Below are 13641 nucleotides of genomic sequence, written 5' to 3' on the forward strand. Positions count from 1 at the left end.
ACCAGGGACGTTAATTTAGCATTCTATGTCTGCAAAAGACCACATTTTTCAGAGGACTTTCCGACACTGAACTAATGTGCAATGTAGGAGAGAGCTTAGTGACCCCACCCCTGGTGACCCCCCAGGGTCGGGGAAGGGGGAACCTAGTGATTTGTTTCTTGCGGAATGGATAGCCTAGGAAGTTGTACCAACACCAGGACCTAAAGCCATCAAGCTGTACTTAAATCACCTTTAAGACCAGGTTTCTGATATTTATATTGTTTTCATCCTTTCTTTGTGTAACAGCCAAGTATAAAGCTGTTCCATGCCTGGATAATTTTTATTGCGTCGGCATAGCTGTGTTGAGATATTCTGACACAACAGGAATCATGATTTGTCCACTCATAGATTTATACTGACTTCTTTATAGAAGAGTGACAAGGAGGGGACTTTTTAAAGATTAGTCTGTCTCATGTTGCACCCAATAACGCAGAGTATTGAAACTGAGGTCTGATTTAATCGGCCTCGCCACAGTCTCTACATTTCCTTTTCATTGTCAAGTATATGATTAACATAAGGAACTTTTTTTTTCTAGCCTATCTCCAAAGTAGTTCAAATAACAATGCGAAGTTTAAAAGCACTGATTTTTTTCTCCTGCTTTCATATGTAGCTTTTAACATGCGCTATTTATCGGTCATCAGATTACTTAAGGGTCAGAAATGCATTCTTTTCATAATGTTCTACAAAACACACTCATAGAAAAATGCTTTCTTTCTTAATGTTCTACAAAACAGACTCATTAATTCTGCCATTATTTCTAAGTTGCTCCGCCCAGTCCGTCTGAATCTCTCTGGTGAACGGGCGTGTTGACCCTGGCAGAAGACTCTAGGATTATTGCTGGAGAGGGTCACTGCGTTTAGCCTCATTTCTGTTTTCTCTGCCTAACAAAGTTGACCTACTTGGCCACTGATACTCAGACGTATTTCATTTTTGGTAGAGTTCTAGTGAAGAGGATCCTCTAACTGAACCAAGGTCATCTACCAAGATATCTGCGTTTAAGTGTGACTCCAAACTTCCAGCAATTGACCAAACATCAGTCAAGCAGAAACATAAAAGTACCATGACTGCAAGGAAAGCAGAGAAAGCAGACCCCAGCGAACCCTCTCCAGGTGAGTGGCTGGCTTATTGAAATTCATCAGATCTAAAATCCCGGTATTAAAAATAACAACAGGCCGAGCGTGGTGGCTCACACCTGAAATCCCAGCACTTGTGAGAGGCTGAGGCCAGCAGATCACTTGAGGTCAGGAATTTGAGACCAGCCTGGCCTATGTGGCGAAACTCTGTCTCTACTAAAAATACAAAAATTAACCAGCTGTGGTGATGCACGCCTGTAATCCCAGCTACTCGGGAGGCTGAGGCAGGAGAATCACTTGAACCTGGGAGGCGGAAGTTGCAGTGAGCCAAGATGGCACCACTGCACTCCAGCCTGGGCAACAGAGCAAGACTCCGCCTCAAAAATAAATTAATTAAATAAATAAGCATAACAACAACAATCAAATAGATGGTGTTGGTTAAACCTAGTGTTTTCTGAATGGCTAATTCAGGTTGTGAAAGGCCAGTGATCCTATGCAAACGGTAACATTAATTTCAGAGTAGAATATAAAGTCAAGGAGGCGTGAATCATGCAATGTAACTTTCTCCACTGCCTGCGTTTTCTGCCCAGTCATTTGTGTGGCTTCCGCCTACAGCTGCTGCCTTTTCATCATCTTCGCCCTTCTTGGGGATAAAGGCATTTGGCCCCAGGTATCAAGTTTTATGGCTCAAGCAAGAGCATAAAGAGAAGCTTTCAAATACATCTGAATAGCACAATTTATAGCCAAGAGAGAAAGTAATAAAGTTTTCCCGTTCTGGGTTTGTCCTCTCTGAGAGAAAAGGTGCTTGATAAATCCTCCTTTTTCTGCAATTTGGAAAAATAGTCACTCTTTAGGTGCCTTGGAGCAAAGATCAGTCTTCTGCTTGGGGCGGGAGTGATTTAATAGTTTCCAGAAAGCGGCTGAAATTCACTGAAAATTTGATGTCTCTCGGGCTCATCTCCATCAAAGACAACTGCTATAAGACAAACTTGATTTCTCCAGGAACTGAGGTTTAAGTTGGAGTAACTAGGCAGAAGGGTCTAAGTTGAGTGGAAAGGATTCAGGCTAACTGCTGAAGAATTCGTCAATAGCGTGCAATTCATTAAAATCCAAATCACAGCTACTTTCCGATCCTAAATAGCTTTGCTGTGCAATCACCCGTCCAGTTAGGTCTTCATGCATTTTTAGAACATGGCAGCTTCCACTCAGATTAACCGCCCACATTGTACTGCTTTAACGAAGTCAAAACCAAATTGACTTCTGAAATGATGTTCTCTCTGGCAAAGCCCCAACTCTTGCTGCTTATTTAATCAGGGGAAAGTATCATCACGGTTAATTTCTCATTTTAAAGACTTTTGGTAGGAATTAGGCTTTAATTCAGCTGTCTAAGGTTGAAACAGAGCAGGTAAGGTCATTCCACCAATATTTCAAAATACAAGTTGTAATTTATCGAGTTGAGGATGTTTTTAATGGCAAAAGTTTGAATTTCAGGGTTTTTTGTTTGTTTGTTTTTGTTGAGATGGAGTCTTGCTCTGTTGCCCAGGCTGGAGTGCAGTGGCATGATCTCGGCTCACTGCAACCTCCGCCTCCCGAGTTCAAGCGATTTCCGGGTAATTTTTGTATTTTTAGTAGAGACAGGGTTTCACCATGTTGGCCAGGCTGGTCTCAAACTCCTGATCTCAAGGATCCGCCCACCTTTGCCTCCCAAAGTGCTAGGATTACAAGCGTGAGCCACCGCGCCTGGCCTGAATTTAAGTTTAAATAATGCAACTCCATTTATGCAATATAGTTTTTTGCCCTCTTGCTAAAATCAGGTGGTTGTTTGCATAGTGTGCTTTGTCATCGTGGAGAAAAATCATTAAAAGGAACCATTTAGAACCACCCAATGCTTTAGTTTGTCTGATTAACACAGATGTTCTTCAGACTGAGCAAACCCTGTATGGAACTTACAGCACTGACAAAAAGGGAGAATTAATTCACTTAACATTCTTTAAAACATCACATTTGAAGAATTACCAGGCCGGGCGCGGTGGCTCAAGCCTGTAATCCTAGCACTTTGGGAGGCCGAGATGGGCGGATCACGAGGTCAGGAGATCGAGACCATCCTGGCTAACACAGTGAAACCCCGTCTCTACTAAAAAATACAAAAAACTAGCTGGGCGCGGTGGCGGGCGCCTGTAGTCCCAGCTACTCGGGAGGCTGAGGCAGGAGAATGGCGTAAACCCGGGAGGCGGAGCTTGCAGTGAGCTGAGATCGGCCACTGCACTCCAGCCTGGGCGACAGAGCGAGACTCCGTCTCAAAAAAAAAAAAAAAAAGAATTACCAGACTGAAAAACACCAGGTTTCAGTGACGGAGCCAGGTTGGCAGAAAGATATCTATTTCATCAAATGAGGGATGTTACTTGTAGTAAAAGCCTCTACAAACCGCCAGCTTCATCACTGCGTTATGGCCCTAGACCACGTCCAAGACCCATGCAGCCGTGAGGAGGGCTGTGGCCTGGCCGTCCCCAAGCAGAGCCGTCCTGGTGATGGATGGCAGGTGCTGCAGAAGTGGAATAAGTTGTGCAGCAATCTGGCTAAAAACAAAGCATCGATGTGTTAAGATCCATCCATTTAACATGTGTAGACTCACCCTCTGGGCTCCCTAATTAGCATAGCGAAATGAGAACCGAGACATGGCAAGGATTTCAGCTGAGTCCGTTCAGGAAAAGTTGAGCTCGGTAGCAGCCGTGATGTAGACAGTTTTCTGCTGTTAACAGAAAAATAGGATTTAGTACCTGAATTAGCTGGACACACTGATCCAATTCACTAGTGAAATTCACAGTTCCTTGCTTTTCTCTGTAGAGAGATATTTCTCTAAAGCATTTTGGGGATGATACAAAGTTGGCAGTAAGTCATCAAAACTTCTCCCATGTCAGACCTGAGATTCTGTATGAAACTGAGGCATCAAACACAGTGAAATTCCTTTGCAACATCTGCCTCATAGGCTACAGAAGTGGAATCTGGTATAACTTCCTGTGTTATGCCAGACTTTTACTGAATAAAAGAGTATAGCTAGGGAACATGGCTTGACTGCAAATCTATGTAATGATAATCCATGTGATCAAAAAGGGGTTTTTCTTTGTGTGTAATCTGCCATCTAGAACTTCCAAAACGACTATGTAAAATATAGGAACTATCAATGCCCTCTACAAATAGATTTGTAACCGAGAAGCCATCAGATTGCTCTTCATCCTGTTAAAAGGAATTCGCGCATTTAAATTAAGTTTGTATCGTCCATGAAACTGCTTCTGGACAAGTGACTTGCGGGGTTCCTTGTTATCTCTCTCCATGCAGTGGCACATGCAGTTTATGGGCAAGTGTTTTGGAGTCAAAATGTTTGCATTTGCATCTGGGCCCCATTTATTTGCTGTCTGTCTTTGGCCAAATAAAGTATGTCTGTGCCTCAGTTTCCTCATCTGTACAATGGGGAGAAACAGATCCTGCCTGCTGAGATTGCTGTGAGAACTCAGTGATAAAACATACGTCCAGCCTTTAACACAGTCCCTGCCACTGCAGCCAATTAATGATCACATTATTATTCCTAGTACATGAGAGCAGCACGTACTGAGGAGAACGGACTAGAAAACTTTGTTTTCTGTCTTAAGGTTGACCTCCTAAAACATCTTTTTTTCTTTACAAAAATCAGAGTTGTATTTTATTGATTGACTGATTGATTGATTATTGAGGTGGGGTCTCACTGTGTTGCCCAGGCCAAAGTGTACGGGTGCAATCATAGGTCACTGCAACCTCAAACTCCTGGGCTCAAGTGATCATCTGACCCCAGCCTTCCAAGTAGCTGTCACTACAGGCACACGCCACTATGCCTGGCGAATTTTTTACTCTTTTTGTTTTTGTTTTGTTTTGTCATCGTTGTTGTTTTGAGACAGAGTTTCGCTCTTCTTGCCCAGGCTGGAGTGCAGTGTCACGATCTCAGCTCCTGGCAACCTCCGCCTCCTGGGTTCAAGTGATTCTCCTGTCTCAGCCTCCCGAGTAGCTGGGACTACAGACATGTACCACCATGCCCGGCTGATTTTGTATTTTTAGTAGAGACGGGGTTTCTCCATGTTAGTCAGGCTGATCTTGAACTCCCAACCTCAAGTGATCCATCTGCCTTGGCCTCCCAAAGTACTGGGATTACAGGCGTGAGCCACCACGCCTGGCCATTTTTTTACTTTTTATGGAGACGAGGTCTTGCTTTGTTGCCCAGGCTGGTCTTGAACTCCTGGGCTCAAGTGATCCTCCCATCTTGGCCTCCCAAAGTGCTAGGATTACAGACATGAGCCACAGCACCCAGCCCAGAGTTGTATTTTCTAGAATCTTTAACGTAAATGCAGGTACAAATACTTTTACAACACTCTGAGTTTCAAAAACACTCTGAGTTTCAAAGCAAAATGCCAAATGGAAAAAGATGAAGAATCAGACAGCATTCACCAAGCCAGAGATAGGCTTTATCTCCAGAAAGACATGGAAAATTCAGGCAGTGAGTCAAGACCTGGCTGGGTCTCATGTGCAATCAGCTCAGAAATCCCACATCCTGAACACTGGTGTAGGGTAAGGTATGAGCCTAGCGGAGTTACACGTTCTTAGTCACATGTTCAGAATTGTATATATATCCTTGAGACCCAGAACAGCTAGCAGGCCCAGCGAGCGCAGGGACACAGGAACATTTGGGGAGTTGTGTTGGCCTCCAAAGCCTGCATGCTCTCAAGACCTCTCCCAGCCCCACCCGGAGTTGGAGAGGAACCGCCTGTCCTTTCCAGGACATGGAGGGGCATCCAAAGGCCACTGTGCTATGGGGTTCTGGCCCCTGGAATCCTAACGAGCTCCCTACCCTGGGGCCAGACGTGTGGGAAGTGAGCGTCCCCGCTCTTGCCCTCTGCTCTCACCTGGAGCTTGGGCATGGTCCCCCGCGTTATGTGCCAGGAAGACAGCTCTGGATGGAGTGCTGTGAACCTGCTTCCAAAATCTTGCCCTTTAAAGCAAAGCCAAGTGTTCTGAAATTATCCTCACTTACTATTTAATGCAATGTTAGTCATGACTGCATTCAGATTTGCAGGAGGGACAAGACTTTTCAGCCGCAGATGGATTATTGTGAGGACAGGTTCTTGTAAAACTGAGAAAAAGCAGTGCATTCAGATGTTAAAAGACAAACATCTAAAATAACTGTGGTCTCTTCTGGATTGGGAAATATTTATTTGAAGAGCAGCCTGAAAGAGAAATTTGAGGGCAAACCCTAAATCCTTATAATTCACCTCGCAAATCAATGCTTCTGAAGGTTTTCTCTGAAAGGCCAAGATGAATGGTTTTCGCGGCAAGTCCAACTGGTGTCCAGCAACTTTCCAAGCTATCTGCCAAGTTAGAAACAAAACAAAACAATTTAAGTGGATGCTCCCACTTTTTAATAGAGAATCGTAATTATCAGTCCAGTTATGATACATGCTGTCAAGACAGAGGGGCTCAGGGTTGTAGCAGAGCCCAGAATGAAGTCCCGGCTCCAAATCCTGGTGCTATCATTTTATAACCCCATAAATGTGAGCAGGCAACTTCTCTGAACTCAGTTTCCTCATCAGTAAAATGGAAATCCTTGCCAGTCTCACCAGGTAGGTAGGTGGGTGGAAACCCTAGATGTAGACCAGGCTTTAGGCAAAGGTTAATCCCTAGGCCTTACTCTGCTTGAACCCTGCTCCCAATACCACCAACTGCTCTAGGGCTAGTGTCTCCGTACGAATGCTGCTTGACCAAAGACACTTGCATTTGAGATGTAAGAGTGGTTAGAATTTGGTCGGGCGCAGTGGCTCATGCCTGTAATCCCAGCACTTTGGGAGGCCAAGGCAAGCGGATCACCTGAGGTTGGGAGTTTGAAACCAGCCTGGCCAACATGGGGAAACCCCGTCTCTACTAAAAATACAAAAATTAGCTGGGTGTGGTGGCGTGTGCCTGTAATCCCAGCTACTCAGGAAGCTGAGGTATGAGAATCGCTTGAACCTGGAAGCAAGAGGTTGCAGTGAGCCGAGATTGTGCCACTGCACTCCAGCCTGGGCAACAGAGTGAAACTGTGTCTCGACAACAACAACAACAAAAAAAGTGGTTATAATTTGATTATTAAAAATTTTAACAATTTGATCGTCAGTGAAGTCATCCGTTTATCCAGCACCTATGGGGATGTTAGCAAATACATTCAACTGTCCCCACCGTCCCAGGATGCATGATACCAAGGCAAACTGGTGTACTCATCCATCGCTCATTCATTCAGCACTTCATCTATACATGTTTACCTGCCGGGGAATGGGGAACCAGAATACAAAACACACAGGGCGTGTCCTCCAGGGCTCCCAGCCTGGTGGGCGAGCAGGATTCCAATAAGGGCAGATAGTGCAGTACATGCCCTAACCAAGGTAAGTTCTAAGAGCTTGTGGGCAGGGCCAGGTGGAGTGAAAATCCTGAAGGACAGGGGTTTAACCAGGTGAAGAGGGCAAGAAAGATGTGCCTGGCAGCAGGTACTGAGTGTGCAAAGGCACGGAGAGGGAGCAAGGAAGACAGGGAGAGACAGACAGACATCAAGGAGCTACAAATAATCTAGGGCCTTGTGCTCCACGTGTCCCCAGGCAAGTAGCAGAAACCATCATCTGAGAGCTTCTTAGAAATGCAGAGCCTCAGGCCCCAATCCAGACTGACTGGCTCGGAACCTGCATTGGAGAAGATCTCAGGGACATTCCTATGTACATCTGAGTTTCCGAAGTTCTGGTTTAGGGCCAGGCGTGTTGGCTCACGCCTGTAATCCCAGCGCTTTGGGAGGCCAAGGTGGGTGGATCACTGGAGGTCAGGAGTTCGAGACCAGCCTGGTCAACATGGCGAAACCCCATCTCTACTAAAAATACAAAAATTCGCCAGATATAGTGGTGCACACCTGTAATCCCATCTACTCAGGAGGCTGAGGCAGGAGAATCACTTGAACCCGGAAGGCAGAGGTTGCAGTGAGCTGAGATCATGCGACTGCACTCCACACTCCAGCCTGGGCGACAGAGCGAGACTCCATCTCAAAAGAGAGAGAGAGAAAGAGAGAGAGAGAGAAGCTCTGGTTTCTGGTTTAGGGTCAGGCTACAAATTAGGAAATATAAAGTTGAGGCCCCACAGGTAGGCAAGGATCAGGCCTCCAAGGGCCTTAAGTGTCATGCTGAAGGCGATGGGGCATCAGTCCTGGAAGGGCTCTACATAAGAAAGTGATGCAGTCAGATTGGCATTTGTAAAAGCTGACTCTGGCTGCAGCATGGAGAAGGGCCAGCTGAGAGTGTGAGGGTGGCCAGACACAGCCAAGAGTGGTCAGACACAGCCAAGAGACCAGACAAGTAGCAGTTGCAGGGGACTGGGGGAGAAATGAGAAGGGCTTGAGCGGGAACAAAAGCAGAGGGAAGAGGGTCAGGTGAACCACTGCACCTGTAAGGAATCCTAGCACTTTGGGAGGCTGAGATGGGAGGATTGCTTGAGGCCAGGAGTTCAAGACCAGCCTGGTCAACATAGCAAGCCCTATCTCTATTTTTAAAAAAAGAAAGAAAGGCTGGGCGCGGTGGCTCACGCCTGTAATCCCAGCACTGTGGGAGGCTGAGATGGGCGGATCACAAGGTCAGGAGATCGAGACCATCCTGGCTAATACAGTGAAACCTTTTCTCTACTAAAAAATACAAAACATTAGCCAGGTGTGGTGGCGGGCGCCTATAGTCCCAGCTACTTGGGAGGCTGAGGCAGGAGAATGGCGTGAACCCGGGAGGCGGAGCTTGCAGTGAGCCGAGATCACGCCACTGCATTCCAGCCTGGGCGACAGAGCGAGACCCTTCTCAAAAAAAAAAAAAAAGCAGAGGGAATAGGAAGAGGGAGTGGGCTTGAGGGCCATTTGAGAAAGTAAAGCTGGCAGAACTTGGTGACTTGGATGTAGGGATAAGGAAGAAAGACGAATCAAAGAGAACTCAGGAATCTGGCCCAGGAAACTAGGCCAGTGAAGGTTGCCTCTGCCAAGGCTGAGGAAGCAAGGACAGTGTGGGTCCCCTTTTGTGGTGTTGTCTTTGAGGTGCAGGCAGGGCAGCCAGGTGGCATTGCCAGGAAGCACCTGGGGACCCAGGTCTCCTGCCCAACAGAGCACTCCCCTTCCTCCCAGAGCACTTGCTGGTAGGACCCAAGGGCCTGCAGTAAGAGGTGGCTGAAATGGCAAGAATGTCTCCCTGAAAGAGTGGATGGAGTAAGAAGAGAGATATTGGGGGAACTTTGGGAGATAATGGTAAAGAGAAGAATGAGTGAAGACAGCTAGAGAGAGAAATGATCCTGAGAAATAGGAGCCACTCCAGAGGCCACTTGGGAAGAAACAAGTGGATAATATTTACTCGAATCCTCTGTAGCATGACACTAAGGACTGAGACCCCTGCATAATAGGTAATGGTTTTCTTTTTTTTTAATCTTTTTCTTTTTTTTGAGATGGAGTCTTGCTCTGTCACCCAAGCTGGAGTGCAATAGCCCGATCTCGGCTCACTGCAAACTCCGCCTCCCGGGTTCAAGCGATTCTTCTGCCTCAGCCTCCCGAACAGCTGAGACTACAGGCATGCGCCACCACGCCCGGCTAATTTTGTATTTTTAGTAGAGATGGGGGTTTCTCCCTGTTGGCCAGGCTGATATCGAACTCCTGACCTCAAGTAATCCGCCCGCTTCTGTCTCCCAAAGTGCTGGGATTACAGACGTGGGCCACCGCGCCCAGCCTTAGGTGATAGTTTTCAACTGGATGGCTACAACCATGGACTTTAGACTTGGAACTGATTTTAGCTGCAGCATCTCCCAAACTTTTCTGAGAATAAAAATCACCAGGGAGGTTCTTCATAAAAATAAAAATTCCTGCTTCCTGTCCCTGACCCACAGCATCAGAATCTCCAATAAAGGGCCTGCAAAATGATTTTGAACAAGAACAACAGGTGATTCTCATCCCCAGGGTTTGGGCAGCTGTCTCAGAGCCTTGCTTTTCCAAACATTAACATTCATGAGAAACACCTGGGGCTCTTGAGCAACTACAGGTTCTGATTCAGAAGTTCTGGGTGGGCTGAGAGCCTGCATTGCTAACAAGTCCCAGGTGACGTCGATGTTGCTGGTCTATGAACCACCTTTGAAGGAGCAAGGCTAGAAAAAACACCCGTCTCATTTTGCAGGTGAGGAAACAGGTTCCAGGCAGGTAAGCCGTTGATTCAAGGTGACCCAGCTGGTTAGTGGCAAAGCTGAGATTTGTCAGGCATGAAGGGGTAGCTCTGACTCATGACTCCATTGGGCACCCGTATTCTGCCTCCAGCGAGGTTAGCAGTTTGAGCGAGAGGTTAGTGAACAGATCATCAGTTTCAACAGGACATCTCTCTTGTTTACCTGCTTTTCCGCCAGCTTGATTTTTCTCCCTTCCCATGATCCCGCCGGGATCTCTCTCCTTTCTTTCTCTTTTCCCAAGCTTCCCCTCTGCAGCAGAAAGGCCAGATCAGGGCATGACTACAGCCTGCTAGCGGGGGCAGCTGGAGGATTGGGGGAGAGAGCTTTACCCAAGTGAGACCCTGCGGGTCGCCATCTGTTGCTACCAGCACAGCTCATTAGGCTGGCAGTGGGAGACGAGAAAGGCCCCAGAGCTTCCACACGGCAGCCCCAGGACATTCTCCGAGATCTTACAGGGGAAAGAACTTCCCGACATCTGTCAGGGACGCTGGAGACTGTTGGCTGGAACAGGGTGTGATGCTGGTGCCGCTTCCCTTGGTTAACTCCTCAGTGACACTGAGATCTAGTCCAGGTGCCTCCTGGGCAGGAGCCAGGCCTGCTGCTTCTGTGACATCGGAGCACAATTTTTTAGTCTGGATTCATTCGCAGACGTCTTTATGTCCTTCCCCCCACCCCACCCCCAGTGCTGCTTCCTGACTGCTCTTTTTCTTTTGTGCAGGTGGCAGCAGCCAGCACCCCCTGTTCTGTGTTGAATACACCCCTTACTGCTCCGTCTTCGCTTTCTCCCCTGTCCTGCAGCCCAATACCAATTACTGCTGCCTCCTCCTGCCACTAGTGCCACCTGCCTCCCCAGTGGCCCAGGAACCTCCCCACTCTCTCCCTCTGGTTACCGTTCCCTCCTTCACAAGCACTGCTTCCACCTACCCGGACCCCATGCCTGAGTCCCCGGCCGCGCTGTGCTACTTCCCCATCTCCTGCCCAACTCCGGCTGAGACCCCTGTGCTGTGCCTGCAGGGCCCCCGAAGGCCCAGTAGGATTTACCTCGTGTGGTAAGTCACCCTTGCAAGGCACACAGCACAGCGGAGTCAGGGAGAGGGGACTTCGGGCTTCCAGAAGGCAGGTGGACAGGAGAGGGGCCAGAGGCAACGCCAAGAACAATACCAGGCGGTGTGGTGTTCGGGGGAGCAGGAAGACGGGACAGCGTGGCCACTGCACTCGGGCTCCACCTTCTAGCGCCAACGGAGCAAGCGACCAATAAAATCCCATCCTCTCCGGAGACTCATTTGATTTCTTACCTCCTGTAGCTGGCACACTGTGCAATGTCACCCCCAGAAACCAAACAGGCTCTCCTAATGCGTCTGATCACACCCTTGGCTATGTGAATGTGCACATGCCGGGGCCGCCCTGAGCGGTGGCACCGGGGGCAGGCCATTCTGAAGGCATACACTGGAACCGAAACCCATTCAGAACCACTCGGAGGAGGGACAAATGAAAGGGCTCAGCCGATGTTTACATTCCCTTTTGTGCCTACTTATTAGCCATCACATTTCCTAAAATCAAAAATCCCACCCCTGAGTTCCAAAATAAAACATATTTATGGTACATAATTAGGCTTTAATTAAGATCTCCTCTGGGTATGTGAGACAACACACATTTCTCGCACCCCCACATAGGCAAATTGACGCGACCTGTTATTTGTGACTGCACAGAAAGCTGCTTGTTACCCCAAGGCAACACTGGCTCCTGCGATTAAGCTGTAATTCTTCCCAGGATCCAAAGAAAGCACATTTTTTTCAAAGAGTTATCTCTCCAGTGGGATCTTGGCACCTCCTAGGCACCAGGGATCCCAGTCAAGGTAATGTGGGGCGGGATAAGGGTTCAGGAACTGTATTTCCCTTTTATGGTCCTTTTCGACTTTGTCTATCAAGAACTATCTGTGGATGACAAGTGATGGGAAGAGCCGAACATGAACAGTTGAATGGACTTGGTTCTCAGTTGTCAAGGTCTTGTACAAATATGAGATTTCTACCTTTTTTTCCCCCTTTCCTGGTCAAATTAAGAACTATTCAGTCGACAATCACAGTTTCCCAGCATTGTCAAGAGAACAAAGGCAGATGCCTTTCATCTAAACAGCTGTTCGGTTTCTTTAAAACTGGAGGCATCACCTTGCTCAGATCCCGGAAGTAGGGATCTGTATGTTGTCCAAAGCAAACCAAAGTCTTCCCAAAATTCACTGGTAAACAGGATATTGAGTTACCTGGCAGTGAAACTCCTGAACACAAACTGCTTCCTTTTCTGTAAGGCAAAGGTCTTGTCTTCCTACCTGAAAAGGAAGCTAATTTCATCGTCCAGTGTAACTAGGACTTGGTCTTCCTGCAGATTAATCTATGAATCCATGACATGGTGAAGACCCATCCTAGCCCCCAAAGGTCTGAAATTTGATTCACTTTTCATGCAAGTGAAGTGATGGGAATTTGATATACAAATTGAGGGTTTGAAACTTTTTCTAGACAACGTCGTGCTCTGCTGCCCAGGCTGGAGGGCAGTGGTGCAAACAGCTCACTGCAGCCTCGACCTCCTGGGCTCAAGTGATCCTCTTGCCTCAGCCACCCAAGTAGCCGGGACCACAGGTACATGCCAGCACACCCAGCTAATTTTTTTTAATTTATTTTTTTTGAGACAGGAGTCTCATTTTGTTGCCCAGGCTGGTCTCAAACTCCTGGGCTCAAATAATCTTCCTGCCTCGGCCTCCCAAAGTGTTGGGATTACAGACATGAGCCACCATGCCTGGCTGAATGTTAGAATCTCCTTTTTTTTGTTTTGTTTTTTTTGTTTGAGATGGAGTCTTGCTCTGTCACCCGGGCTGGAGTGCAGGGGCGTGATCTCCGTTCACTGCAAGCTCCGCCTCCTGGGTTCATGCCATTCTCCTGCCTCAGCCTCCGGAGTAGCTGGGACTACAGGCACCCGCCACCATGCCCGGCTAATTTTTCATATTTTTGGTAGAGACGGGGTTTCATCGTGTTAGCCAGGATGGTCTCAATCTCCTGATCTCATGATCCGCCCGCCTCGGCCTCCCAAAGTGCTAGGATTTTTTTTTTTTTTTTTTTTTTTTTTTTGGAGATGGAGCCTCACACTGTTGCCCAGCCTGGAGGCTGGAGCGCAATGGCGCAATCTCAGCTCACTGCAACCTCTGCCTCCTGGGTTCAAGTGATTCTCCTGCCTGTGCTGCCCTAGTAGCTGGGATTACAGGCGCCCACCA

The 13641-nt window shown here is 47.6% G+C and overlaps 1 protein-coding gene across 1 annotated transcript in view; it reads left to right on the forward strand.

The window, feature by feature from the left end:
* The window catches only part of MARCHF10 (membrane associated ring-CH-type finger 10), a 113038-nt gene that overhangs the window by 53681 nt on the left and 45716 nt on the right, over positions 1 to 13641 (forward strand). Inside the window, exon 4 of the mRNA XM_037993615.2 lies at positions 977 to 1148. Within this exon, the coding sequence (XP_037849543.2) occupies positions 977 to 1148 (172 nt within the window). The remainder of the gene's footprint in view (positions 1 to 976; positions 1149 to 13641) is intronic.

This window comes from Chlorocebus sabaeus, chromosome 16, assembly GCF_047675955.1.
Source record: "Chlorocebus sabaeus isolate Y175 chromosome 16, mChlSab1.0.hap1, whole genome shotgun sequence".
NCBI classification, from domain to species: Eukaryota; Metazoa; Chordata; class Mammalia; order Primates; family Cercopithecidae; genus Chlorocebus; species Chlorocebus sabaeus.